This window comes from Bubalus bubalis, chromosome 18, assembly GCF_019923935.1.
Source record: "Bubalus bubalis isolate 160015118507 breed Murrah chromosome 18, NDDB_SH_1, whole genome shotgun sequence".
Taxonomy (NCBI): domain Eukaryota; kingdom Metazoa; phylum Chordata; class Mammalia; order Artiodactyla; family Bovidae; genus Bubalus; species Bubalus bubalis.
Genome location: NC_059174.1, coordinates 56,050,221 through 56,076,723, shown reverse-complemented (window position 1 = coordinate 56,076,723; position 26,503 = coordinate 56,050,221). Strand labels below are relative to the sequence as shown.

Sequence of the window (26,503 nt, the reverse complement as noted above, 5' to 3'; positions counted from 1 at the left end):
CCAACCCAGGGTTCGAACCCAGGTCTCCCATATCGCAGGCAGGTTCTTTACCAGCTGAGCCACAAGAGGAGCAACATGGTAGCCTCCCTAAAGTAGCTGTTCCAAGATGGCAACCTCAACATGGTCTCCTTCACCAGGGCTGCCTTGCGGTGGTGGTTGCCATTCCAACCTGGCTGCCCCACCACCCACACTCTGGTGACTAAACCTACAGGAGGAGGAAGGCCAGGCCACAGACTCAAGAAGGACAGACAAACAGGTGTCAAGACAAGACTACTTCTCACTTATAATTCGGGAAAGGGAAATGTGTCCAGAGAGGTCTGGGTTAGGGCTCAGCAGCCAGTCAGTCATCTTGTTAGGTGGAGGACAGAGCTTCACTGTGGCACTGTTGAGGGGAAAGAGAAGAGGGTGGTAAAAATTCCTGTGCCCCCCCGCCCCTGCCTAGCCTCTGCCCTTTAGATTGCTTGGCCAGCAAGGGGGGGGGGTCAAGTTTTCCCTTCCCCACCCAGCTGGACACCAGGTTAACCCAACTTCATCCAGCCCTTGATTCCTGTAGTTTTGAACCCCAAGCTGGCATGTTCTGACTTCCGAGCAGCTGCTAGAGGCCAGCCCTCACTGGAATCCTGAAGAAGGCATATTTCTGAGCGGATTCAATAGTTGATAAGGGTACAGCAGAAGTCTAGGAACTGGGTCAGCCGGACAGAGTGGTGGTTTAAAACGACAGGCAGGAGGTGGGTGGAGACTGGTCCCTTGTCTGCTGGGCTGTCATCAGAGCCAGGGGCGTCACGGCCGGGGAGGGACCCTGGAGGCCCATGTGAACGTCGGCCACCTCTGAGGGACTTGGTAAGCGGCCTCCCCATCAAGTCTTGACAGGGGGATGTCTGTTGGATGGAAGCCCGAGGTGGGAGAGGCAATGGCATGTGCAAAGTCCCAGGGGCAGGAGAAAGCACAGCTGGTTTGTCCAACCCCCATGTTCGGTGTGGCTGGAAAAAGGGGGGAGCCAGGAAGGGGGACCTGAGGCTGGAGAGAGGGGCTGGGGGTGGCAGATTCAGGACCCTGACACCAGGCTGAAAGGTCCCAGGGCCGCTGGGGGAGCCCTAGGAGGGCTGTGCGCAGGTCAGCCGTGGGTACAGAGCGCCCTCTAGGGCTGGGAGGTGGAACTGGAGAGAGACTGGAGGCGGGATAGGAGGCTAGGGTGGAATTCAGGAGGAAGAGGACAAAGGAGGCTGAGGCTGTGGGGCAGAGAGGCAGGGACGGGAGGCACAGAACTTGGGGACAGGCCGTGGAAGGGGGCTGTCTTCCGCGCTCTCCCGGCCACCCCCTGCCCCGGTCCTCTGCCACTGTCCATGACGGTTTCAAATGCTGTGTCCACACACCTCCCCAGCTGCACCAGAAGCCTTAGTGATCTTAGCTCTTCGCATCCTCATTCACCTCTTATTTGTCCTTCTGCTCCTCTGGAGAACCTCAGACTCTGGCCCAGGCGGGGTCAGGTGCCACCCCACCCCCAACACCCTGTGCTGCCTCTGTCCTCCCTACATGGCAGTGTCCCTGCTGGGGCCTGAATCGGCTTCCCACTTGTACTCCTAGAGGGCGCAGGTCTGCCCCGCACCATCAGCTTTATAACGGCCGTGGATGAGGGTCAGGCGGGTGGAGCGTAAGGCCCCCCCACCCCCAGGCTCACCTCGGACTTCCAGCTTGCACTCGGCCAGGGCCTCCCCCAGCTCGTTGACAGCCCGACACGAGTAAGTCCCCGAGTCAAAGGGGGACGGGCGGCGGATGTTCAGCGTCAGGACCCCCTGGTGGTTGGTCATCAGGAACTTGGGATCTTCGCGGATCTCCATCTTGTTCTTCATCCAGACCACCTTGGGCTGTTGAGCGGAGCAGACAAGGACGCCGCATGACGGAGGGTCCCCTGCGCGTTGGCACAACGGGGCCTTGGGAGGCAGTGTGGAGTCTTCTTTTGGCTCTCCCACCCCCTTATTTTGACTGACTGATCATGGCTGGGTCACTTCTCTCTGACCCCCGGTCTCCTCTTCTGTAAGAGCAAGAGCTCCCCCTTGTGGTGGCCCACAGGGCCCTATGTGATTTGGCCCCATCGGTCCTCTGCCCTCACCTCCCGCCCCCTCCCTCTCTCTGTCTAACCCATGGGCGGCCTTGCAGTTCCTCAGACCCATCAGGCCCCCGAACAGCACCTGCCTGCCTTTGAGGTCTCCGCTCCCATGTCACTTCCGGGCCCTAGACTGGAACAGGAATGCCTACTTGACACTCTCACAACTGCCTGCGTTTCCCTAGCAGACCCTCCACGCTTTCTAATTTTCTTAAGTAATTGATTGATTTGGCTGCCTCGGGTCTTAGTTGCGTCATGCGGGATCTTTTGCTGTGATGCACGGACTCTTGTTTCCGAGCGCAGGCTCAGTTCCTCCTTGGCAGGTGGGACCTTAGTCCCCCAACCAGAGATCGAATCCTCGTACCCTGAATTGTAAGGTGGATTCTTAGCCCATTGGACCACCAGGGAAGTCCCCACCCTTTGTCATTTCATTGTCAACCAGGTGGCACTAGTGGTAAAGAACCTGCCAGCCAACCCAGGAGATGTAAGAGACCTGGGTTCGGAGCCTGGGTTGGGAAAATCCCCTGGAAGAGGGCATGGGAACCCACTCCAGTATTCCTTACCATCCAAGCCCCCAGGGAAGCCCCCATTCCCGTATTCTTGCTTGGAGAATCCCATGGACAGAGGAACTTAGCAGGCTACACTCCATAAGGTTGCAAAGAGTCAAAAATGACTAAAGCGACTTAGCACGCACGCACGTGTGACTTCAGAGGAATGGCCGTTTTCCCCAATATAGAGGAACTCCTTGTTCAATTCACCAGCACACAGAAAGTCTCTGAAATATGTGTGTTGAAAGAATGAATGATGTAAATAAGCAAATGAAGTGAATGAATGAACTGAATAAATAAATGAATTGGTAGGGGAATAAATGAATGGAATGAATGAATAAATGGAGTAGGTGAATAAAACACTAAACAGCAGTGATGGAATCCATAGTAGGCCTACTGGGGCTGATGCTAAAAACTGGAGTTAGACCAGGAGACGGCAAAATGTGTCAAAAGGGTCAGGCAGTCAATGATTTAGGCTTCCTGAGCTCTATGGTCTCTGGGCCAGAGACAACACAGAAACCAGTGTGAACAGCCGTGTTCCAATAGAATCTTATTTAGTAATGTGAAAGCAAAGTAACAAAAGGAAAAGAAAAAAAAAGGATTAAAAAATCTTATTTCGAGAAACCAGTGGCAGGCAGATTTGGCCTGAAGGCCATAGTTTGCAGCCCCTGGTCTAGGTGGGCCCTTGGGAGTTCAAGACTGCAAGTATCCACATTCCCAGACAGCAGCCTGGAAACTGGACAGAGCCTTAAAGTGTTAGAACCCCTCCACCCCAAAATTCCTGTTTTTGAGGGAAGTCGGAGTGTAACGAGCTGAGATTTGTGCTCTGGCTAGAGGAGAGACACAGGAAGTGGGTGAAAAGCAAGCAAATCCTGGGGCTTCCCTGGCGGTCCAGTGGTTCAGGCTCCGCACTACCACTGCAAGGGGCACAGGTTCAATTCCTGGTTTGGGAAGCTAGGATCCCCCCCATGCCACGTGGCACAGGCGAAATTAATAAATACAAACAAAGGAAACACTTTTCACTACAAGTAAATCCCATGAGCAGACCAGAGAGAACTCAGGGAGGAGAAGCCCATGCGGTGGGAAGGCAAGGAGGCTTCACCTTGGAAGGTGAAGATGTTCCTCCAGGGTTACACACACACACACACACACACACACACACACACACACACACACAGCACCTTCGGGTGGCCTCTCACGGCACAGTTGAGAGCCGCAGCGTAACCAGCCACCACCACCCGGTCAGGTAGAGGCGTCAGGAACATGGGGGGAGTTCGGAAGTCGTGCTCCTTGTACTTGGGCAACTTGAGGTTCATACCTGGGGGAGAGAAGATGCACCTGTGAGGGGACCGACCCTGACTGTCTCCGACCGCCTCTGCTCCAGCACCAGGTGCCGTCAACTCTGAGTCCAGGAGGGGGATGATCAGAGGAGTCAAGTGCAAACCCCAGAGAGTCTATATATATGACAGATAACCAACAAGGCCCTACTGTATAGTATAGAGAATGCTACTCAATATTCTGTAATAACCTGCGTAGGAAAAGACTCTGAAAAATGATGAATATGTGTATATGTAGAACTGAATCACTTGGCTCTACACCTGAAACAAACACACCATAAATCAACTATACTCCAAAAAAAAAAACAAACCCAGAGAGAGACGGGGGAACAGGACTGGCCCTGAGCCGGTGGGGGTGGCCAGACCTGTCTTGACGATCCGGGCTGTGTTCTTGGACACGCCAGGCATGTCGCTGAGCCCACAGACGTTTTCGCTGTAAACTCGGAAATAGTACTCGTTGCCCATGATGAGATCGGACACGGTGCAGGAGGTGTGCCGGTTGCGCTCATAAACTGTGAACCACTCCTGCAGCGCGGGGGACAGGGAGGGACCGGGAGGGTCAGGGACACGGACCCAGGAAGGGCGTCAGGAAAGCAGACGCCTCGCTCACAGAACCTGCCCTTCCCAGCAGTCTTGTTCACAGCCAGAGGGAGGCGGGAGCAACCTGGGTGCCCCTCAGCGGCTGAACGGAGAAGCAAAACACGGTCCGTTCCAGCCAGGGACTGGTAGGGGAATTCCCTGGTGGTCCAGTGATTAGGACTCTATGCTTCCACTGCAGTGGGCAACAGGTTCCATCCCTGGTTGGGGAACCAAGATTCCGCAAGCCAAGTGGTATGGCCAAAACTAACCAAACGAACATGGCACTCAGCAACGAAAAGCACTGAAGCACGGATACCAGCTACAACGTGGATGAACCTGGAAAACATGATGCTGAGTTGAAAGGAGCCAGACACAAAGGCTCACAGCGTGTGACCGTGTCCAGATGCAATGCCTGGGATGGGCAAATCCACAGAGACAGGACGCAGATAGGTGGCTGCCAGGGGCTGGGTAGGGGGAAGGGGAGGGACTGCCTGATGGACACGGAGTTTCCGTTCCAGGTGATGGAAATGTCTTGGAATGAAATAGAGGGGGTGGTTGTACAACATTGGGAAGATGGGAAATCCTACTTAAAAATGTATGCATGCTAAGTTGCTTCAGGCATGTCCGATTCTTTGCGACCCCATCCATGGACTGTAGCCCGCCAGGCTCCTCTGTCCATGGGGATTCTCCAGGCAAGAATACTGGAGTGGGTTGTCATGCCCTTCTCCAGGGGATCTTCCCAACCCAGGGATCGAACTGGAGTCTCTTACATCTCCTGCCTTGGCAGGTGGGTTCTTTACTACTAGCACCACCTGGGAATTTTCGTTAGGTGAATTTTACCTCAATAGAAACAAAAAGAAAACCTATTAGAGTTCCCCTGGTGGCCTAGTGGTTAAGACTCAACGATTTCACTGCTGTGGCCCAAGTTCAATCTCTGGTCAGGAAAATAAGATCCCACAAGCCACATGGTGCTGCCAAAAAAAAAAAACCTATTATGCACCAAATCTCAGCCAAAAAGTCTTTCCTCGCGGCCTCTGGCCCATTCTCCCGGATCTCTCAGTGCCTCAGTTTTCCGCAGCTAGGAAATGGGAAGCATGCTGTAACGATCTCCCTAGCTTTTCTCCCCTTACCTTCACGCCGCCCCTGGCCCCTCACTCACCATGGTTTTCTTGTCGGCTTTTTGGACGAAATACCCGGTGATCTCACTGTTGCCGTCATCCTTGGGGGGCTGCCACTCCACCAGCGCGTTGGTACCCCACACCTCCTTCACCATCACATTCTGCGGGGGCCCTGCCTTTTCTGGAGGGTGGGTGGGCTGTTAGAAGTCAGCCCAAGCATCTCTAAATGTCCGGCGCCTCACTCCTCTGGGCCTCCCGCCCATCCCCACCCCTGGAGGGTCTCAGGTTCCCCGCCCCCGGCATCCCGCAGGCATTTCCTCCCCTTCTGCCCCACCCTCCTCCGTTCCAACCTCTCCACTTTCCCGCGTCCGGGCTCATTCTCCTCTCCTCCCCTCCCCTCCCCGCCCGCGGGCCGCGCACCCACAACCCGGATGCGGATAGTGGCCGTGTCCTTCATATTCTCGATGTGCACCGTGAGCTCGTACTCCCCGGAGTCGGAGCGGGCCGCCTGGCGCACGAAGAACACCGTGTCGAAGTCGCTGGTGCGCACGTGCACGTGCGAGGTGTCTATGGGCGCCCCGCCTTTGGTCCACACCACCTGCGGCCGCGGCTTTCCCTGCCCGGGGAGGGGCGGGGTGGGGCGCGTTGGTCAGCCTGGGTCTGACCCGCAGGAGCTGACCCCTCCTCACCCCTGCGCCCCGCTCCGCGCCGCCCCCCCACCCCCCACATCCGCAGCTCGACGTACCTGGAAGGGGATGACCAGGTTGAGATGCTCCCCGACTTTGCGGACATAAGTCTGGCGGAGGTGGCGGGGTAGCCGGATTTTGGGTTGCTCTGAGGGTACAAACCCAGGGAGGGGCTCAGTGCCAGGCGAGGGTGCAGGGGGACGTCCCACGGAGGCACAGAGACCAGGGGCGACGAGCGGGCGGCCCTAGTGACCACACCAGCTTGCTCTTTCAGAGCGCAGGGTCGGGGGGTCAGGAGGTGCTCACCCACAATCTCCCGGATGGTGACCGGCTGGGCCAGGGTGGCCGGCTGGCTGCGGCCCGCGATGTTGACCCCTACCACGCGGAAGGTGATTTTGGCTCCTGTGGGGAGATTCTTCACGGTGAAGCCGCAGCGCTCCACGGGTTCCGTGTTAGCAGGGATCCACTCGTCAGCTGTGAGAGAGGAGCCAGGCTGGGGAGCGTCCTTCAGGACCTTCCTAGGGGTCCCCTCTGGTGCCTCGGGGCCCCACCACAATGCCTAGCTGCAGCTGACATTTCTTGAGCTTGTCTCAGGACTAAGTCGGAGCTGATTACTGTTAGTTCATTAATTCCTGCCTCCGCAGTTATCCCCATTTTAGAGGTGAGGAAACTGAGGGTCAGAGAGGGTAAAGACTTGGGAGTGGTAGTTAGAGAGGCCCCCCTCGGATTTCCTGCCTCTGTAATAGGTGACTTTCCATCTTGGTTTCTTTGCCATGGGTTGGTGAGCTAATATGGATCAGACCAAGAGTTGACAGGGTGAACTCTAACAAAGTAGATTCTGAAACACAGATGGGGAAGGGGAGGGCAAGGGGAGGAGTGGAGCAAAGAGCACTGGGAAGAGAAAGGGAAGAAACTGACCAGAGTCCAAGCATCCATCATTCACGTGCATCCCCGGATGCGGTCATCACTGCATCCCATCAAGGTGGGAACTGGCTTTGCCATTTTTAGATGAGGAAGCAGAGGCTGAGATTTGCCCAAGGTCACACAGTTAAAAAGTGTAGGGTAGGGCCAGGACTGGAACCCACATCTGTCTGACTTAAGGCCTGGGATATGGCGTCACTGTCTTCCCTGTGAGAGGACCACGTTGGAGACATCCCCAGAGCCCGGGCACTGGGCCTGTCGTGGAGTCACAGAGCCGTTGACGCCAAAGATGGCTCAGTTTGTTCAGTGAAGGATAGAGGGTGAGATATGTGGAAATATGGATGGATGCATGGATGGATAGATGCATGGACAGATAGACAATAGATTATTAGACGGTTAAATGGTCCTGTAGCAAACAGAGGGGTAGAAAGCAGGGAGCGATAGAAGAAAGTGGTGAAGAGATAGATATAAGGATGAAAAATATGTTACTGGTTGGGTAGATAACTGGATGATCCAAACAGTTTTCAGATGGATAGAGAGATGGCTGGATGGATGACTGGGTAGTCAAGAGGAAGGAAAGAAGGAAGGAGGGAAGGAAGGGAGAGGGAGAGAGAGAAGGAAAGGAAGGAGGGAGAAATAAGAGGAAAAGAAGAAAGGAAGGATGAAAGATTGGTGGGATAGGCAGATGAATGGATAAATGGATAGAACAGGAGAAGGGGGTGTAGGGAGTAGATAAGTACTTGGATGGATGGATGGATGGATGGATGGAAGGTTGGGTGGGTGGGTAGATGAATGGATAAATAGAATTGAGGAAGGACAATAAACACTTGGAGGATGCGTAAAAGGAATCGCTGTACAGAGAATGTGTGTAGGAGAGGAAGGAAGGAAGTGGGTAAGGAAAGAGGGAGGGACAGAAGACAAGCTGGTCACTGGGGGCCTGTCTTGACCCATCCCATCCCAGACTGGAGCACGCACAGACAGAAGGGTGGCTGACTATGCCAGAGATCTGCCCCGTGAGCAGTCCCTGGACTGGATGCCCACTGGGGCTCTGCCTGCGTCCCTGCCCCCTACCAGGCCAGACGGGGTGACTCACAGCCCTCCACGCAGTACTCGATCAGGTACCCATCGATGCCGCCCGCCCCGATCTTATTTGGGGGCCGCCACTTGAGGGTGGTGGTGGTGTCGGTCACGTCCTCCACAGTCAGGTGCTGCGGTTCACTCGTGGGCGCTGTAAGATTTCAGGGAAAGGGGGTGGCGTCAATGGGGACTCAGGGGTCAGAGCTGGAGTCTCTGGTCAGGAAAGGGGTCCATATGGTGACTCAGAGGTCAGCAAGCAAGGATGTGGCATTGCCGGTCTCGAAAACCAGGGATCCAGGGATCCAGGGATCGTGAAGTCTCCAAGGGCAGGGATAAGTATTAGCGTGGTAGATCAGAAGTCAAGGACACATTCGGGAGACAGCATGGAGTCCAGGATCATAAAGGTGAGTGGAGAATGTACTAGGTGGGGAAGAGGTCAGAAGGGTGCATGGGGCTGGGGGGTCAAAGTCTTGAGTTGTTGGGTGAGAGGGGGCAGAAGTCAGCAGAGTTGAGGACTGCAAGGCCTGGATGTAGGGTCCGAGATCAGTGACAGGCGGGGCATGGGTCGGGGTGGGCAGGGACTCGGGGAGGGTGCAGAGAGGCATCACCAATAGGCATGAAGGGCTTGGTGTTCATGCTGGGCTGGGAGACCCCGATGGCGTTGACGGCAAAGACTCGCATCTCGTAGAGGATGCCCTCGATCATGTTGGTGGACTCGTAGGTGGTCTCCGTGAAGACCTCGAAGTTCAGCTTCATCCAGCGCTGGGAGCCCTTCTTCTTCCGCTCCAGGAGGTATCCTGGAAGCCCCCCAAGGTAGAGAAAAGTGTAGGCAGTCATGGGGAGGCCTGGGGTCACAGGTCAGTTGGGGGGCAGCCAAGGGCGCAGCAGAAGGTCACATGACCCAGAGAGGTCTGAGGCCATGAATGTTAGGGTCACAGAGCAGTTAGAGGTCACCCACGTGGGGCCAGGGATCGAGAAGGGTCACAGGTCATGAATCAGGGAGTCAGGAGTCATGGAAAATCCTTGGCTGTTAGCGAAAGCCAGGATTCCCAGGTCGCTGGGGAGGAGAGGAAGACGGGAAGGCAAAGGGGATGGTGAGATACTGAAGACGGAAAACCACATCTCCAAGGGTGGTCACTGAGGCTGCTGAGGACTCTTGGAGGTCAAGGAGAAGTCGGGGAGCGGAGAAGGTCAGTGGTCATGGCCCTTTGGAAGATAGGCACTCACCAGTGACCGGCCGTCCCCCGTCGTACTTGGGGGGCTCCCAGACCAGGACAGCCCAGTCCTCTCCAACCGACGTGACTCGCACTGCCTCCGGGGGGTCTGGGACATCTGGGCAGGGTAGGGGGGGGGGGTCCAGGCAGGATGGTCAGAGGACCCCTCGGGGCCTTGGGGGACCACCCCTCGGCTCAGCCCCCGGGACCCCCGCGCTTACCCACAACCTTCAGTAAGATGGAGGCCACGTCCTCGCCCGCGGGATTGGTGACCTTGATGGTGTAGCGACCCTCGTCGCCTCGCTCCGCGCTCTCGATCACGAAGCTGCTGATGTCGCCTCGCTGCTCGATGCGGACCCTGCCCTCGGTGCCCGTGAATACCTGAACACAACCGCCAGGTGGCCTCCGTCCACTTCTCTCCAGACCCAGACCGGCCTCTGCCCCTGCGCTGCTCAGCAGTCTGCAGGGGCTCCCCGTGGACCCAGCCGCAGAGGACCCGGTGGGCCCGCCCCCAGCCTCATCACCACCCCCTCGCCCTCCTCTCCCTCCAGCAAACACCACCCTTCATTAAACACACCAGACCGTCTCATCCCCAAGATGTTACAAAGCTGATCCCTGGGGCGTGCAATGCCCTGACCCACTTCTCGACCTGCTATATCATTACCCATCCTCTAGAACCCACCCAGAAGTCACCTCTCCTGGGAAGCCCTCTTGGATACCCTTAGCTTGGACACCCTCAGGAAAGGGTGCCCCAGCCCCTGAATCCTCATAGTTTCCAGTACCTCCCTTTATCTCAGCCCCGATCACCCTGGACTGTGACTCTCTGGGCACCGGTCTGCCTCTCTCCACAAGTGAAGGCTCCAGGAAGGCAGGGGTTACGTGTGATTCCTGGTTGTATCCTCAGTGCCTGAGCACAGAACCTGGCATCGAGGGAACCTCGGGGCGGGGGAAGGGGGGGCGCTTTGCTGAGTGAAGGAATGAATGAAGACTGAGTCAAGTCTCTCCACTTTACAGAAGAGGAAACTGAAGCCCAGAGGCGAGAAGAAAAACTGAACTGTCTCAGGGCCTGGAACATACAAGATGAAAATATTCATTGGATGGATGCATAGATGGATGGGTGGATGGATGGATAAGTGGACTAATTCATGGATAAATGGACAAATGGGTTGATTGTTGAATGAATTAATCAATTAATGAATTGATGAATGGAAAGATAGTTAGATGGATGAGTTGATGAATGGCTGGATTGACTGACGGATTAACAGGTTAATGAATGGGTGGATAGATGGAGTACCCATCATGTGCTGGGCCAGTACCATGTGATGAACAAATATAATCTCCAGTCTTCATCTCTCTGAAGAAGGAATCGTACTCATTTTACAGACAATGAGAGCGAAGCTCAGAGAGGGGAACAAGCTTGCCTAAAGCCACCCAGCAGGGCTGAGAGGGAGAGGTCAAGGCACTAGGGAGGCCGCACCACACCTCATCCTCCTTCATCCAGGTGGCAACAGGCCGGGGCTCCCCGGTGATGGACACGTCCAGCCTCAGCTTGTTTCCTGCCACGACCACGATAGCATTTTCCGAGGTCTGCCCAGAGCAGTCCAGGTGGATTTTGGGTGGCTCTGGTGGCAGAGGAGAGAGTCTGGGCAACTTGGGAGTGGACAGCTGGGCCTCCTAACCCCTCCAGAGGATCTCCTGGGAAGCTGGGTTCCAACAGCCATAGAGAACCAGCGGTCCAGGCCCCCAGCTCCCTCTTCCCTCAGACCCAGGATCCAGACCCCCAGCCCCTCCCCGCTCAGACCCGGGGGTCAGGACCCCCAGCCCTTCCCACTCAGACCCGGGGGTCAGGACCCCCAGCCCCTCCCCGCTCAGACCCGGGGGTCAGGACCCCCAGCCCTCCCCGCTCAGACCCGGGGGTCAGGACCCCCAGCCCTTCCCACTCAGACCCGGGGGTCAGGACCCCCAGCCCCTCCTCCCTCAGACCCAGGAGTCCAGGCCCCCAGCTCCCTCTTCCCTCAGACCCAGGAGTCCAGAGCCCCAGCCCCTCCTCCCTCAGACCCAGGGGTCCAGCCCCCAGTCCCTCCTGACTCAGACCCAGGGGTCCAGCCCCCGGCCCCTCCTCCCTCAGACCCAGGATCCAGACCCCAGCCCCTCCTCCCTCAGACCCAGGATCCAGTCCCCAGCCCCTCCTCCCTCAGACCCAGGGGTCCAGCCCCCAGCCCCTCCTCCCTCAGACCCAGGATCCAGACCCCAGCCCCTCCTCCCTCAGACCCAGGGGTCCAGCTCCCAGCCCCTCCTTCCGCAGACCCAGGGGTCCAGCCCCCGGCCCCTCCTCCCTCAGACCCAGGATCCAGACCCCAGCCCCTCCTCCCTCAGACCCAGGATCCAGACCCCAGCCCCTCCTCCCTCTGACCCAGGGGTCCAGCCCCCAGCCCCTCCTCCCGCAGACCCGGGGGTCCAGCCTCCTGCTTAAAGACCATAGCAGCCCCTGGTCCTTACCTTGCTTGGGGACGTACTCCACCTTGATTTCTGGAGGATGAAGAAGATCAGATGGTTAGGTCTATGGGGCCCCTCATCCTCCCCTCACACCCTGGAGGCAGAGGGGAGGGCCTGGCGTCACCCTGGGACCTGGGGGTGGGGGTGGATTCAGGCCTACGACATCCCACCTACCCTCTGTCACCCCCCAATGTACAGTTAGGGCAACTCAATCCTGAAGGGGGGCATCTGAGCCCCCAAGGAGAGGTGGGAAACCCAGAGGCACCCGCACCCAGGAAGTTGAGCTTGGCCGAGAGGGACAGGGCATAGCCATCGGGCACAAACATGTAGTCTCCCTCATCCTCGGGCCGGACGTCATCAATCACCAGCTTGTGGAACCTAGGGGAAGGCAGGGCAGAGGTCAGCCTAGGTCGTCCTGGGGACCACCGTGGAGAAACACGCTCCGCGGCGCAATCCACGTGCCCAACGCAATGCTAGTAACTGGAACCCAATCCCACTCTGCTCCTTACTAGCTGTGTGACCTTGGGCAAGTCACTTAGCCTCTCCCTGACCCTGATTCTTCACCTATGAAGCAGGGGTAATGTTGACAGTCTACGAGGGGGTTGCTGTAAAGCATTCAGAAGACTCCCCAGCACCCGGTAACGCGTTAGCATTGACTCTCGCCCTTGCTGACGTCACCAGCAGGCAGCGGTCCTTACACGGAACCCAGAGAAAGGCTACGTTCTGCCCAAAGCCGCTGTCGGGAGACCCACAGGAACACAGTGTTCTGCGGGCGGTGCGGCGGCACTCGGCACCTGGCACCCTACAGATTACCAGGTGTCGATGTCAGGCATCCACATGCTATGCTTTGAATTCCCGTCCCCTGTTTCCCTAGCTAGACACCCTCCCCTCCAAAGTAGTTCCCCCCTCTTTTTTTTTTTTCTTTTAATGTTTTTGCCGCATCACACGGCATGTGGGATCTTAGTTCCCCAACCAGGGATCAAACCTGTGTCTCCTGCATTGGAAGCATAGAGTCTTAATCGCTGGACCACCAGGGAAGTCCCTTCCCTGCCAAAGCCGACTGCAAACATGGCCACAGATTTCCCTCCCTGGAGTGGTAACCCCTGCAAGGAGAGCTCGCAGGCTGTGACCACTTTTGTCCCATAGAACATGGTAGAAGCAACACAGAGACAGCACAAGGCACTCAGAGGCCCTGTTCGCTTCTGCTCTCTCGTGGGACGCCTGTGTCGGCCACGGGAATATGCCAGGACCAGCCTCCTGGGGGATGAGAGGTGCCACGGACCAGACGGGAGCAGCCCAGCTATCCTAGCCGAGACCCTGAGCGAGTCCAGGATGATGGCCATCCGAGATCAGCCAGCCTCCAGCCATGCCTGAGACTCACAATGAAATAAACTCCTGTTCTTTTTCTTTTGGCCGCACCACACAGCCTGTGGGATATCAGTACCCCAACCAGGGACTAAATCCAAGCCACTGCAGGGAAAGCACCGGGTCCTAACCACTGGACCACCAGAGAATTCCCTAAACCCTTGTTCTTTGAAACCGCGGGGTCTGCGGGCCATGTGCACAGCGCACTCCGTACCTCCCCGTGTGGGAGATGGTGATCCGTTTGCTGGGCCGCACCTCCACCCCGTTCTTGTACCACTTGCCCGTGACCTTCTCATCGGACACCTCACACTTGAACACGGCCTGTTCCGAGGCCTTCACCGTCAGGTCCGCAATGTCCTGCAGGACTTCCAGCTGTTTCTCTGGACGGGGAGGGAAGGAGATGGGGTCATCAAGGTCCAGTCTGTCCACGTGGGGATTCACCAACACCCACTATGGGCCAAGCACAGTCCCCGGCTCCAGGGACCCAGCCATGAAACAACCCAGAAAAAAAAAAACCTGTAGGTTTCACGAGCTCACGTTCTAGTGGGGAAACAGATACTGAACGGAAAACACATAAACCAAAAACTGGAGGGAGTGACGGTTGCTTGGATGGCATCACCGACTCAGTGGACCTGAATTTGAGCAAACCCCAGGAGATACTGGAGGACAGGGAAGCCTGGCATGCTGCAGGTCGGACGTGACTTAGCGACTGAACAATAACAACAAGAGGGAGAGACAAGGCCTGGGGGAAGGCAGGGAGGCTGCAGAAGGCCCCCAGGAAAGCAGGCACAATAAAGCAGGCTTATCAACTTGGAAAACAGCCAGCAGGCTGGCACGGAGTGAGGGAAGCAGATGAGGGAGATGAAGCAGGCAGGGTCAGACCCCGAGGGCCACAGACAAGGTTCTGCATTGACTCTGAGGGAGGTGGAAAGTGTTGCCAAGATGGCTGGGGTCTGACTTACTTTTTTTTTTTTTTTTAGTTTTAATTTTTTAAATAAAACAGTGCACTTGTATGGCTTAAAAATAAAATGATAGGGGCTTCCCTGGTGGCTCAGTGGTGGGGAGGCTGCCTGCCAATGCGGGGGACACAGGTTCGATCCCTGGTCTGGGAGGATCCTGCATGCTGCGGAGCAACTAAGCCCGTGCCCCACGACTACCGAGCCTGTGCTCTAGAGCCCGAGCGCCACAATTACTGAGCTCATGAGCCACAACTACGAATCCCGTGCCCCACGACTACTGAGCCTGTGCTCTAGAGCCCGGGAGCCACAACAACTGAGGCCCTTACATCCTCGAGCCTGTGCTCTGCAACAGGAGAAGCCACCACAGTGAGAAGCCCGCGCACTGCAAGTAGAGAAGAGCCCACGCAGCAGTGAAGACCCGCACAGCCCCAAAAATATAAATAAATACAATTATGAAAAAAATAAAATGATAAGAGGATGTAAATATAGAGGGGGAGATTGCTCATCTCCCCACCGCCAACTGTACAGGGCTCTATCCAATCTCCAAATACCTTATAGCCAGCTCACAGCCATAAAAGCAAAGATGTGCATACAGTTTCTTTCCTCCTTCCTTCCCTTCCCTCTTTTCTTTCTTCCTCCCTTTCCTTCTTTCTTTTCTTTCCTCCCTCCTTCCCTCTCTCCCTTCCTTCCTCTCTCCCTTCGATACAAATAGTGGCATATTTGCTTCTTCACCTAACAATATATGTTGGAAACCCTTCCAAATCAACAGAGTTCTCTTTATGGCTAAGGATGGATATATCATCATTTATCCGGCCCATCAATGACTCAAGCTTTTTTTTTTTTTTTTTTTTTAAATTACAGGGGACTCCCCTGGTGACTCAGTGGCTAAGACTCCATGCTTCCAATTCAGGGGCCCCATATTCGATCCCTGGTCAGGAAACTAGATCCCACATGCTGCAACTAGAGTTCACATGCCACAACTAAAGATCCCGCATGTGACCACGAAGACCCAGTGCAGCAGGATAAATAAAATAAAAATATTAAAAAAAAAAAAAAAAGAATTACAGGCTCACAGGAGTGGGGGCGGTGGGGGTGGGGTGGTGACATCTCTTGTAAATGTAGTCAACTGCACCAGAAATTGACATGAGTCCTATCCTGTGAGCTAGACCACAGAATGTGTCCCGTTTCCATCCTCCAACATTTTACAAGGATTGCTCTGGCTGGCGTGGAGGTGGGGGCACAAGTGTACAAACAGAAGGAGCAGTGTAGAGACTACTGCAGGAGTCCAGGCATAAAGGGATGGAGACCTGGGCCAGGTGTGGGCAACGGAAGTGGAAGGAAATTGTCAGATTCAGAATATCCTTTGAAGGTGGAGCCCCAGGATCTGCTGGTGAATCACATGTAGGGTAGGAGGCAAAGAAGGAGTCAGGGAGAGCGCCAAGACTTCGGGCTTGGGCACCTCGGAGCTGTGTGTTGAAGAACGCGCAGTGCGGCCCCTGCCCCATCCCCCGGGGGGGCCCGTACCTTCCACGATGAGCTCCGCCTCACACTGGCCGCCGTTGGTCATGACCTGGTAGTGCCCCTTATCCTCCATGGTCACTTCCGAGTAGATGAGGATGTGACGCTTCCCATCCTTCTTGAGGCGGTACCTGGACTTGAAGGAATCCTCCCGAGTCAGTTCCACGCCGTCTTTCAGCCTGGGGGGAGGGGGAAGTAAGGAATCCGTTTGGCCCGGAGTCTGGATGTCAGAGGTGAGTCAGGGGTCAGACAGTCCTGAGCAAGAATCAGGGCTCAGAAGGGAAATCAAGAAAAGGAGGAGAGAGAAAGGTTGACAGAGGTCTAGAGTAGATGGGTCACAGGTCAGAGGAGAAAAACAGGAAGAAGTGGTCACAGGCCACAGGACTTGGTTGGAGGTCAGGAGGCAGAAAATGAGGTCACAGTAGAGGTCAGAGTATAGACGAAGTTCAGGGTCACCAAGATATGGCAGATATTATGGCCTCAGAAAATGGTGCTTCCCTGCCTGGGCCACTCCTCCCACTTCACTTCTACTTCCTCATTATTTGAATATCAGCTCAATTGTGACCTCCTCCAAGAAGCCTTCCCTGACCTCCTGAGTCCCTCTCTCCTATTAAAAAATGGTTACAACATCAGTTATTGCTCCTCTGATATACTTGTCAAAATAGAACTTTGATAATTATTTATGTGATGACTTGATTAATGCCTCTGTCTCCAATACACACACATACACACACACCACGCCCCAGCAATTTGCCAGATCATAAACTGCATAGGGCAGAAGCCATGTTGATATATTTTCTCCCCATTTTACCTCCAGTACTTTGAAGTGTGCCATCACACAGTAGGTACTCTATAAATACTTGTTGGATGGGGGAATAGATGTAAGAATGGATAAATGGATGGATAGATGGGTGAGCGGGTGGATGGATGAGATGGATGGCTGAATCAGTGAGATGAATGGGAGGGATGGATGGATGCAGGATAGATAAATGGACAGACAGATGGATGGATGGATGGATACATGAGTGAATGGACCAAATGATGGATAATTGGTTGAATGGGTGAATAAATAATTTAGTGAATCAGAAATAGCAAGGGTCCGGAAAAAGACCTGGAAGAGCAGAGGTCAGAAGTTTCAGGAAGAGGTCATGAGAGACGATCAGGATTTATAGGCAAAGGCTGAGGTCTCCCAGAAACCTGAGTAAAGGTCTGAAGCCTTCAAGAGAGATCCTAAAGACCGAGGCTGAGGTGAAGACACTGTGGGCATCCGTATGGAGATCAGGGGTCAAGAGTCACTTACCACATGACTTGGGCACCCTCTTCTGACACTTCCACTGCCATTTCTACCCGATCTCCAACAAACACCTGCTGGTCCTCCAGGGGTGTGACAATCAAGACTGGGGGTTCTAGAAAGAGACTCACAGACTTAGAGAACAAACATATGGTTCCCAAGGGGAAGGATGGGCAGCAGGAATAGTTAGGGAGTTTGGGATGGACATGTCCACACTGCTGTATTTAAAATGGATAACCGAGAAGGACCTACTGAATAGTACATGGAACTCTGCTCAACGTTATGTGGTAGCCTGGATGGCAGGGGAGTTTGGGGGAGAATGGATGCATGTACACGTATGGCTGAGTCCCTTCACTGTTCACCTGAAGCTATTACAACATTGTTTGTTAATCTGCTATACCTCAATACAAAATAAAATGTTTTTTTAAAGACTGGGGATTCTGTGGGCATTGGGAGAGAAGAGGTCAGTAGTCTCCCGGTAGCCCCACAAGAGGCCAGTAGCCCCACTGCCCAAGCTCACGCCCAAATCTCAGCCTCACCTTTGACGAAGAGCTCGGTGAAACACTTCTCGTCTTTGACGGCGACCTCATAAGCAGCATCGTCTGCCAGCGTGCACTTGTTGATGGTGAGGATTCGCTTCTTACCAACGTTCTCAAACACGTATCTGGGGCAAAAGTCTCAGCTCAACCCAGGGCACGGAGGGGATCCTCCATTCACCCATCTATTCTCAGGACAAGCCATTCACTCTCAGAGCCAAGTTGTGTGGGAAAGGGGTCGATGGTCCAAGTTCTAATATTTAAAAAACCACAGCAGAAACGCTAACTGTCCACGCATATCGACCTTCTTCCATTTAGCAGCGGCACACAGCAACCCGCCTAAAGAACTACATTTCCCAGACTCCTTTGCAGCTAGGATGGCCACACTGCTGAGCTTGGACCAACAGAATGTGAGTGGAGGAGATGGGCATAACTGCTAGGTTATCTCTAATTTTGTGATGCTTGTTCTAGACTTCTCTCTTTCCCTCTTCCTATCTGATAGATACAACTGTGCCCATGACCCAGTTTCAATCATGCAGATGAGGACAAGACCATAAGAAATTGTGTAGCCAAAAATGTGGAACTGGATCTAGGTCAATCAGCTAGAAACATCATCTTTCTCTCTAAACTACCGTGTTCTGGGGACGCTTCGTTATAGCAAGTTAACCTGTATCTTAATTAACATAACTTCTCATCACATCCCAAATGCTCATGATGAGAAATGTAGAAAACACAGCCAAGGGAAAATTAATAAAAGTAGAACCCATCCATAATTGTTCTGCCAAGAGATACTTGCTACAAGCATTTTGACCTCTGTCTTTTTGATCTTTTTATATAAAATCTATACGTAGATTTACATTTTGTGTAGCAGAAATGAGAACTCTTCTTCTGCACATAACACTAGCCTTCAACAGCTTCCCATGTTAGTGTCAACTTTAGAATCTTTTTTAGTGACAGCATAGCACCTTAGTATGGAATTGTATGCTTTGGTTGTTTTCCACTTTTTGCTACAGCAGCAAACAATCCAGTGAACATCCTTGCAGCTAAATATGCATAACCATGATTAGGCCCTTATGAAAAATACCTAGCATTGGACAATCTAAAAGTGAACACACTACCCTTTTGGAGATTTGCCCATATACATCCCCACCACAACCATCTGTGGACCAGTTTTCCTATGTCTTCTCCAGCACTAGGTTTTATCATTTTCTAAAGTCTTTGTCCAACTGGAGAGCAGAAAGACCACTGTTTTTTGTTTTGTTTTCTGGTTTCCTAGCCCTGAGGCATGTGGGAACTTAGTTCCCCTACCAGGGATCTGAACCCACACCCCTTGCAGCAGAAGGCAAAGTCTTAACCCCTAAACCACCAGGGAAGTCCCAAGACTGCTGTTTTTGTTTGTGTTATTATTATTGGTGATGGTGTTTGTGTTTGCAAGGTCAAATATGTACTTAGTGTATCAGCCATTTGGGTTTCTTCTAACTGAATTCCTGTTCTTCACTGCCTTTGTCTATTTTTCTACCCAGATATCAATATCTGTACTTTTCATATGGATGAAGCAGTGCCCTATAGCCAGTCTTATCTCTGGACTCTTCCTCTCTCTGGGACTTGGATTCCCCCCAACCTGGGCTCTACCCCCACACATACTTGCTACTTGGTTTGATTTCCTGGCCGTTCTTGAACCACTTGAGGGGAAGGTCTGGGTCGCTGATCTCTACCACCAGCTTGATCTTGTTGCCTCTGTCCACTTGGTAGGCTGGATCCAGCTTCTTTGTGAAGGCTGGAGATGGAGGGATGCGAGTGGGATGGAGCTGAGATGTTCTCAGTGCTCTGAGCCATCAAGGCTCCCTCCCCAGGCCACCAAGGTCAAAAACCCTCTTATGAACTTGGAGGCCCCTGAGAACAGGGCTCTCTGTTACTTCTCAGAGTGGGACCTCCCAAAGATAAGTCCAGGGTCCAACCATTGGCTGCCCACAATGCTGGAGTCCCCGTGGGGAGGGCCCTTCTCCCCTCAGACCAGCACTGACCTGCGCTCTTCTTGACCTCGACCTTGGCCTTCTTGAGCCGCTTCAGCATGCCCCGGAGGTCGGTGATGCCGTACTGGAAGGCGATCCTCTCGTACTCGCTCTTCTTTGCCCCTTTCAGGAGCTCCCAAATCTCTGGCGGGATGCCGAGGTCATCATCATCTTTCTTCTTTTTCTTCTCCTCCTCAACCACCTGCCTGAAGGTGGGGAGAACAGGTTGGGGGCACCAGGAGGGTGAGGAGGTGAGGGTCTCCCCCTGCCTCCTCCTCCCACTTTCTGTGTCACTTGCCCTCTCTGCGCCTGTTATTCCTTATCCTGTCCCACCTGGTCCATCGCCCAGCCTCCTTCCTCCCTGGCCTCCTGACCTCATCCCATCTCTTCCCCTCCAGTCTGTTCCCTCCTTGGCCCCCGAGGGCTATTTATGAACCCTTACATCAGATGCCATCCTTTCTCTATTCAAAACTCCTCCGTGACTCCCCACTGCTCTAAGAAGGAAACCCCAGCTTCTCAGCCTCGCAATCACAACCTCACCCTCTGACCCAGCCCCACTCCCCGCACTACCCAAACTACCCTGCTTGCCTTTTCCTGAATGCTCTGGACTTGCTCCTGCCTCCCTGAGCCTTTGCACAAAATGTTTCCCTGCCTGGATGACCTCTCCACCTGCCCTTCATCCTACAAGACCTAGCACCAGAGTTCCCTCCTCCAGAGGCACTCCCTATACTCCCAGGATAGCAGTTGCCCTCACTCTGGGCTCTCACAAGGCCCTCGTGGGACCGTCTCTCCGACCACACTAAACAGTCCTGGTCTGTGTCCGTGTCTGCTGGACCAGACCCATCTTCCCAAGGCAATGAGCGACCCAACATCAGGGAACCAGTCAAACTTCTCTCTCTCCCCTGATCTCAGCTCAGGGCCTGGTAGACAGGAGGCCTCAAAAGATGTTTGATGAGTGAGAGAGTGAGTAGATTTCTGGAAAGAAGGAAGGAAGGGAAGGGAACAAATGAAGGATAGATGAGTGGGCAAATCTGGGGACATGTGACTATCTGGATTGATGTGCAGAGCATTAAGTGGGGGACTGATACTGGGTGGAGAGGTCCATGGATGGTTAGGCTGATGGATGAACAGGTCAATGGATGGGTGGATTGGCAGAGAATGGATGGCATTAAGATAGGTGGATGGGTTGATGGAGAATGGCTGAGTGAGTTGGGACGAGCTGGCTGGGTGAATGTGTTGATGGAAGATGGCTGGGAAGATGGGTAAAGACAAACAGATAAATCTATTAGTAGGTAGAATTGTTGGGGATTTCATTATGGGGATTGATGAGTGAATGGAAGGATGGATATATGGACCAGCAGATAATGAATAACTGAGTGACTGGACAAGCATCATGTTGAATCATATAAAATGGCCAATATTCAATCTTTTTTTTACCTACACAATAGCAATTGCATATAGATGAGTCTTGGAGAAGGAAATGGCAACCCACTCCAGTATTCTTGCCTGGGAAAATCCCATGGATAGAGGAGCCTGGTGGGCTACAGTCTGTGGGGTCGCAAAGAGTCGGACATGACTGAGCGATTAAGCATACAGCACATAGATGAGCCTAACGGAGTGATCTGGCAGATGCATGTGCCATTGAAGAGCTGAACAGTTGATAGAGGGAGGCCTGGCTAGATGAGGAGGTAAATGAGTTAGGATGGGTGGGTAAGATGTTGGACTCAGTTGAAAGAGAGATGCTGGTGCAGATAGTCACAAATGGGAAGGTGGATGTAGGGTAGATGATGGATGGTGGAAGGGTGGATAGACAGATGCCTCAATAGGTGGGGAAGTGGAGGATGGAGTCGGTGGGTGAAGGATGAATGAATGGGTCAATGAACGGGGGGCTGAGTGTAATGGCCAACGCATGGGTGGACAGATGGGAAGATGGTGAGTAGATGAATGGATATGTGGGCAGAGGAATGGGCAATGGGTATGTAGGTGGATAAGTGGATTCATCGGTGGATAAATAGGTAGCTGGTTGGATGAACAGAGCAGTGGGCAGACTGATGAGTGGGAAGGTTGATTAGTAGATGGATAGATAAGTAGCCGGTTGGATGGTTGGATGAATGGATGGACTGGTGGGGAGGTGAGTGGACAGGTGGATGAATAGGTGAATCAGAGCCTGAGTGGACAAGAAGGTAGATGTGAGGGTGGTGGTTTAGAGGGTGGGTAGGCAAGCAAACTGATGGGCAGATGATTGATTGGGTGGGGTTGAAGGTAAAGGTGTGGGTGGATGGGTGGATGGACAGGTGGCAGGGTGGGTGGGGGGTGGGTAGATGGAGGTGGGGTGGAGTCCCAGGATAGCAGTGGGGAAACAAGGGGGGCAGGGGAACCTCACCCACCATCTTTCTCCTCCTTTAGCCCCCATCTCCCCGTTCCATGCCAGACAGAGTGGACTCACCTCTTCTTCAACAGTCCGCTGAAATCCAGCTCACCCGCAGTGTCTGACTTTGCTTCACCCCTGTGGCCATTGAAAGAGAGTGTGGACCTCATTAAAGTCCCGACTCTCAGGCTCACCCTGGATCCCCACTCCTAGGCTTCCCTGATCCTCCCCGTCTCCCGCAGCTGCCCCCCAAGGGAGACCCTCCCATGGTCCTTGGCACCAGGTCACACCCCTGCTGCTTCCCAGGGTCCAGGGTCACTTACGATCGCTTGAAGCTCTCTAGACTCTGCCCAGCGGAGTCCTGACGGGGTGCTGGGGAGGGGTGATGGGGGAAGAGATGATGAGCTTGGAGGCAAAGCCTGATCTAAGACCAAGAGTGCCCCTCCCTCCAGGTCTGCACAGCCTCCTCCAGGCCTGTACAACCTCACCCAGGCCCCTTTCCCTCCATCTCGTGGGCCAGCACACCCTCTCTCTCAGACGTGGACACCCTCTGCCTGTAGACTCATTTCCCTGCCGTGCACCACCCTCTCTCAGCAGCCTGTATCCCCCAGCTGAGCCTTCTCCCCAGGTGGGCGCAACCTCAGCACCTGTGCCCTCCATATTTAAGCTCCCCCACCACCTGAGCTGAAGACTCCTCAAAATCTGTACACCCTCAGAGCTCCACACACATGCCCCCAAAGCTGTGTAACTTCCCATCAATCCTGTACACCCCCACCCTCAACCCATTCACCCTTAGACTCACATGAAATAAACAATAGACAATAAAATGGAAAATACATTTGAAAAACAAAACTTGGGACACCCTCACTTCTCAAACCCTTACTACCACTCTCTCAAGCCTGTATGTTGTGACGCTGGAATCTACATAACTCACCTCCTAAGCCTCACATGCACATCTCCAAACCCTGAACCTTTTCACCCCTAAATCTACACCTCAACAGGCTCTAAGATGGTAGACTCTCTCCCCAATTTTGAATGGCTTCCTTGGTGGCTCAGGTGGTAAAGAGTCTGCCTGCAATGCAGAAGACCCAGGTACAATCCCTGAATCGGGAAGATCCCCTGGAGAAAGAAATAGCAACCCACTCCAGTATTCCTGCCTGGAGAAGCCCATGGATGGAGGAGGCTGGCGGGCTACCGTCCACGGGGTCACAAAGAGTCAGACACAACTGAGGAACTTTCACTTCCTTTCCAGGTTTGAATACCCTGATCCCTGCCTCTGTGCTCCATGCGCCAAAAACCAGTACCCACCTCAGCCCCACCTCTACATTCTATCCCTACACCTGGCTAGCAGATCCGCCCCCTTACCCAGACCCCAGACCCTTGGCCCCGCCCCCACCAGCATACCCTCCACGTCGATGTTGAAGCCGCAGCTGTCACAGAAGTCCTTGGCTTTGACCTCTATGCGGTAATCCCCGCGGTCCCCCAGTACCACCTTCATGATGTGCAGCTCCAACGTGTACACCTGGAGGCCAGGCCAGGGGTGCCAGTGCATATGATGACCCCCGGTGCCAACCCATGCCCCTACAGCCCACCTCACCACTCTCCAAGTCCCCCCGGGAAGGGCCAGCTGTCTCCTCCCATGCCTGGACAATCTTGACCTCTGGGGGCCCACATCCCTGACCCTGAGAGCTCGCGGGGGCATGCACACCCCGTGCCCAAATGCAGCCTGCTCCTACCGGAACATTCTCCCCTTCTGGCCCCGCACAACCTCCAGCCCTGCCCCCCACGCCCTCGCCTCTCCATGGGGTCCTCACATTTGTGGCGGTGTCGTGGGACTCCTTGAAGGAGAATCGGGCACCGCTCTTGGTGCCCAGCTCCAACCACTTCCCCTTGAACCACTTGACGGCTGGTTTGGCCGGCAGCTCTTTGCCATTCAACTTGGCCACGATCACAGTATCCTTTCCTGGGAGGAGGGGAAAAGGGGTGGCAATGGAGAGTCGGGCAGGCGGTCTGGGACGCTGGTAGCCTCCGGCCACACCCCCCTCAGACCCAGGAGCCCCCAGACCCCCACTCCCTCCTCGCCCAGGCGCCCCTCACCAGTCTCCACCGACACGGAGTCTGGCTTCTTCAGGAAAACGCCGGTGGGCTCCTCCGCGGTGGGAGACTGGTCTTCGGGTGGGGCTTCTGCTCAAGAGATAAGATCCGGGGTTGGGGAGGGGGGTCTGAGGCGGGCCGGGAAGGGGGTAGCAGGCCACTTTGGGGGCGGGGCTAGAGCGAATGATGGGACCTTCTTCTGCTCGGCATCAAAAAGACCTTGGAGGCAAAATGGCTTTTCCTGACCTGGGAGAGACCAACGTGTCATTCAGGTGTGTGGGTGTCCAGACTCCCCCACCCGTTTGGGCCTCAATTTCCCCATCTGAGATCCGGATGGTCTTAAACTGGGGTTTTAAAAGGGTAGGAGAGGTGTCAGGACGGGCTGGGGGCGTTCAGAGCTGGGCGGGACTTGCGGACGGATCGGCCAGTTGCTGGAGGCTTGACGGCCAGGCTGAGGGGCTAGGCTCCGCCTTGGAAGCGCTGGGGAGCCCTGCAGGGCTGTGAGTAGGGGAGGGCGGTCAGCCCCGGAGCTGTGGGGAGGACGGACCGAAGGAGAGGGCGGGGAGGTACCACCCGCGAGGCTGCGGATGAGCCGCCAGGTTCCGCTCGGCCCGCGGGAGCGCCATCTATCTCACCTGTAGGGGGCGCTGCAGGGGCCTCTTGAGGGGTCGCTTCCTTGGGAGCCGGCTTGGCAGCAGCATCTTTGCCCGCTGGGGCCTTTTTGGCCGCTGTGAGGCAGAAGACATTCCCGGTTGAGCACGCGCTCCGTCTTCTCTTCCAGAACCCCGGAGCGTAGGCCCCCGGGCCCCGCCTCCTTCAGATCCTGGAGTCCAGCCGTCCAGGTGTAAATTTATCTCTAATCCGAGAGTCTGTGGATCCGGTTTCTCCTTCTCCTCCCCGGGGAAGGCCTTGCCTCATCCACCCGGGCCACCCAGCTCTGACCTTTTAGGTCTTGACGGTATAATTAGCTCTTCCTCTGGGCTGGAAATCAGATACTGGTGCTGACCACAGCATCTTTTACACGCCCTGCCTGCTGGCGCCCGGCCCGCCAGGACCCCAGCTGCAGCGAGGGGCTGGACACCCACCCTTCAGCCTGGTTGGCCTGGTACCAGCCGACTGGACGTCCCGGGAGTAAGGGTCCTCTCTGGGGGCTTGTATCTCCTCCGTTCACTGCTTCATAGAGAGGAAGCCCCATCCCATTCGCATATAAAAAAATGCCCTCCAGTCCCATTCAAAGAAGGGCCCCGAAAACTGTACACAGAGAAAGGCTCTCCAGCCTCTATATGGAGAAGGTCCCCTAATTCCTAAACCGGGAAGCCCCACACCCCATCGAAAGGAGGTGCCCTCATCTTTGTACAGAGAACTCGCCTTACCACGCAGACAGGGACTCTTAATAATTAGACACGCAAGGACCAGACCTCATCTCCCTGCAGAAAAAGGTCCCAATCCGCACTCACAGAAGTGACCCCAGGTCCTTTCCCAGAAGACCGCATCCTCAAATGTAAAGGACCCAATTACCCCGCCAAAACCCTGCAGTCTCCAACCGCAGGACTTCCATCCCAGTGGAGGAAGAGGGACACTGATTCACAGAGAATCTCCACGTGCACCCAAAGATAAGCCCCCAGCTCCCTGCAGAGAAAGGAACCCCCGCCACCACAAAGAGAAAGGGAATCACCCTCCACACACACACACACCTAACTCAGGTATGGGACCCTCCCCTCGCACACAGGGAAGGGCTCCCCTCCCCAATGGGAGAAGACACCCCATTCTCCCGGCCCCACGGAGGGAGGAGACCCCAATGAAAACAGGGCTGCGTCTCCACAGAGGGAAGGAGTTCCCCCAAGCCACCTGGTTTTGCCTCAGGCATGTCGTCGGACCTCCTCCTGCTCCTCCGACAGCAGCGGTGTCCCGATGGGCCCTAGGGAGGACAGGTGGGCCCCCGGGGCGGGGGGGCCCTTTAAGGAGTCGGGAGACTCCCAGGAGGCTCCGGGAGGCATAGACGCGCCTCTCCACCCCACCCTCCCCTGCCGCCCCACATTCCGCCTGTGTGTTCTAAAAGGCGAGAAATAACAGCTGGACAAGGAGAGGTGGCCGAATGCCAGGTCCCCAGGGAGGAGGGGGGCTGGGCTTCCGACACCTGGGTCTAAGGGAGGATGTGCGGCAGGCGGGGACTCCTGGGTTCTGAGGAAGGTGGGAGCCTGGACTCCTGAGTCCGGGTGCAGAACCGACCCGGAGTCCAGATTCTTGGATCCCAGAGAAAGGAGGATGAGGGCCTGGACT

General features: G+C 54.9%; 1 protein-coding gene across 1 annotated transcript; it reads right to left on the bottom strand.

The window, feature by feature from the left end:
* Positions 1–259: 259 nt before the first annotated feature.
* MYBPC2 (myosin binding protein C2) lies at positions 260–26,226 on the bottom strand. The gene is made up of 28 exons (XM_006080051.4): positions 26,072–26,226; positions 24,859–24,951; positions 24,227–24,313; positions 23,944–24,092; positions 23,534–23,651; positions 22,453–22,501; positions 22,208–22,267; positions 19,774–19,967; positions 19,394–19,526; positions 17,753–17,877; positions 17,223–17,328; positions 15,929–16,101; positions 13,660–13,825; positions 12,352–12,458; positions 12,084–12,113; positions 11,067–11,206; positions 9,806–9,965; positions 9,598–9,702; positions 8,979–9,167; positions 8,387–8,521; positions 6,679–6,846; positions 6,432–6,520; positions 6,107–6,302; positions 5,728–5,867; positions 4,355–4,514; positions 3,834–3,970; positions 1,679–1,865; positions 260–382 (listed from the first exon to the last, which is right to left on the bottom strand). Exons 1-28 carry the CDS (start codon positions 26,088–26,090, stop codon positions 372–374), a joined length of 3,426 nt encoding a protein of 1,141 aa, XP_006080113.3. The 5' UTR covers positions 26,091–26,226; the 3' UTR covers positions 260–371.
* Positions 26,227–26,503: the final 277 nt, after the last annotated feature.

Coding starts and splice junctions, on each gene's coding strand:
- MYBPC2 (XM_006080051.4), bottom strand. Junction 22,268..22,452: donor CTAGAGAGCTTCAAGCGATC/GTAAGTGACCCT, acceptor CAATGGCCACAG/GGGTGAAGCAAAGTCAGACA. Junction 17,878..19,393: donor GAAATCAAACCAAGTAGCAA/GTATGTGTGGGG, acceptor CTTTTGCCCCAG/ATACGTGTTTGAGAACGTTG.